Raw genomic sequence first — 2,500 nt, 5'->3', positions numbered from 1 at the left:
TTGGGACAAAGAGAGGGCCCAACTGATGAATATTTGGAATTTATTGAGATGAAATGGCAGGTTAGGTTAAATTCTACAATATTTCCTGGACTGAATGACAAAATAACACTTTCCCCCTTTTTAAAGCTCAGATCTTTGTATTTAATATAATGAATGGCTGTGCTATTAGTATCTGTAAGTTTATTTGCAAACTCGATTGATTTCAGTTTAATATTGATTTTAGGGTACTGGTCAACAATTTTTAAAATGTATTATGGCAGGGGTGGGGTTCTTTGTGTGTTAACCAGTCATGAGATGGTGATGTGTATTTATATGGTGACATCAGAGTGTTTTAAACTATTCTGAAGAAGTCTGTGATAGAGGAAGGCGAAAGGTGCTAAATAAACTATTTCATTATAGCTGCTGTCACTCATTCTTATATGTATATATAGTATATATATATATATATATACTGCTTGAAAAGAAGCTTTGAGGGAAACTGGTATGCAGTGGAGGAAGGTCACATGTTAGCTTTTCTAGGAACTGTTATGAAGATTTACATGATTTTGCAGTTTATCTTATTGGATGTCTTTGTTTAAGCATACCATTTATATTTTCATGTAGCTTTATATTTAATTATTAGCAGCTGTATAACATACACTTGGTAAAAACTTACCACTTCTAGGAACATACTTTAAGCTGATTCTTAGAACCACAGATTAAAAACATTCATGTAATTTGTGACCTGACTGTTAAGCCATGTTTAATTTTCTGCTGTTTAACAAATGTCTTTGGTAGTGTGTGTGTTTCATTCCAACACCACCAATATATCATCCATTACTTTACTTAGGGTTTGGCATACACACGAAAGCATAAGCCCTAAAGTAAGAAAATATAAAATGTTCTATAAAGCCTCCATGACACCACTTCTGTGAATGTATGGGCACATCTCTTATGAAACACAAGCAATTGAAGTTTAAGTGGGCAGTCTGAAAATGAAAGGCAAAGTCCAAAACACTGATTGGGATCTACATGTGTGCACATAAGACTTTCTAGATACAGTTCCCCTATCTCCTGGTAAGTTTTAGTAGAGGCCAAGGGTAAAAAGATAATCCAACAGAGCTTGATTACATGGAGGTGGAACATATGCCTTTTCTGTCAATGACGTGTGCAGTGAAGCAGGTCAGAAAATCCAGTGGGTGTGCAGACTAGCTGTATGTTTTCATGAACAAGGATAAGAGATAAGTTTACTAAACCATTACTACAAGACAGGATTTGTGAAGTTGTTGCTGGCTACATTTAATGCAAGAAGCACACAGACCTATAACATGTATTAGAGGGTTATACAGAAATGGCAGTGCATTTTCAAAGTGTGCCCACCACTAAAATTAGCTTTGTGTAGGGAGTAAAAGCGCTAATTGTGGGAGAGGTCTTTTTCAAATTCCAAGGGTTACAATGGGGAATAAGTCTGAGGTTTCTGGAATCTCAGAGCATTACCCCTAGTCCAAACACAGTGACCTCTTGGATGTAGTTTATATATAAGTAGGCTGAATGGGGTCACGCTACAGGGGGAGGGTTTCTGCAAAATACTTCAACACTGTAGCAAGTTTCAGAATTCACTGTCATCCTTTAAATATTGCACTTATTTTTCATAATTATGGGAGGTTTTTGAATGTAAGCTGGGCAGCTTAATTTTGGAGGGCCCAATCTGCCCCTCCAGAAAACGAGCTGTCCTTATATTCCTACTACCATTACTATTGGTGGGGTGATCATGATGATGCTGTGTTGGTCAAGCTGTCCATTCTGTTTCTGAGGCAGTCAGGTCAGGTAAGTGACTGGAAGCAGTAGGCCCTTGTGGTTGTTAGCCTATTGAAAAGCTATGAACCTATGAGAAGTAATTGGTCTTTGCAGAGGAAAGCTGGTCAGTCTTGGGGTGACCAAAAATCAAAATGGACTTTAAAACAAAAGAAAAAATATCAGTTTGAATTCTGCAGTGAGTTGGGAGATAGAACTGAAGTATTTCAGGAAATGAAGTGACTCTAATGCTTCCATGGCGTAAGTGTATATAATTGATGGCAAATTCATACGTAAGCTTTTCTGAAAAATAATAGAAGTCTCCTGCATTACCTGTTTAAGAAAGGCTTTGTCACCTTCTGCAACATTCAGAATTTACATTAAATTTTATAGGTTGTACAAGTTTACATCACCATTGGAGTTATGTACTGTATTTACAAAGCAATAATATCAGACTTCATATTCTTGGGCTGTGAGACTGACATGCATTTTGCCTACAAACTGTGTACCACTAAAACACAGTGAATAATGTTATCACAATTCTAAGCCCTGATAACAAATGTTTGTTGGCAGTTTGTGCTAGAAATCAGATATCAGCTGAATTTTTATGTTGAGCACTGCAAAGAAATATATTGATTTACTATTATTTACCTGAATAAAGACTGCTCTGTTGTATTTCCTGACAATGCATTTATTATGTTTGCAACACAGTGACTGTTTGGTGAAC

The 2,500-nt window shown here is 36.4% G+C and overlaps 1 protein-coding gene across 1 annotated transcript in view; it reads left to right on the top strand.

Annotated features, from left to right (window-relative positions):
- LOC122816123 overlaps window positions 1-2,500 on the top strand; it is a 958,912-nt gene that overhangs the window by 635,347 nt on the left and 321,065 nt on the right. The window contains exon 11 of the mRNA XM_044088882.1: window positions 2,485-2,500. This exon is cut by the window's right edge and continues 169 nt beyond it. Coding sequence (XP_043944817.1) covers window positions 2,485-2,500 — 16 coding nt within the window. The remainder of the gene's footprint in view (window positions 1-2,484) is intronic.

This window comes from Protopterus annectens, chromosome 12.part0 (assembly GCF_019279795.1).
Source record: "Protopterus annectens isolate FY-2018-M chromosome 12.part0, PAN1.0, whole genome shotgun sequence".
Taxonomy (NCBI): Eukaryota; Metazoa; Chordata; order Ceratodontiformes; family Protopteridae; genus Protopterus; species Protopterus annectens.
Note: the sequence above shows the minus strand (reverse complement) of the source record. Positions and strands in the feature narration are given on the sequence as shown.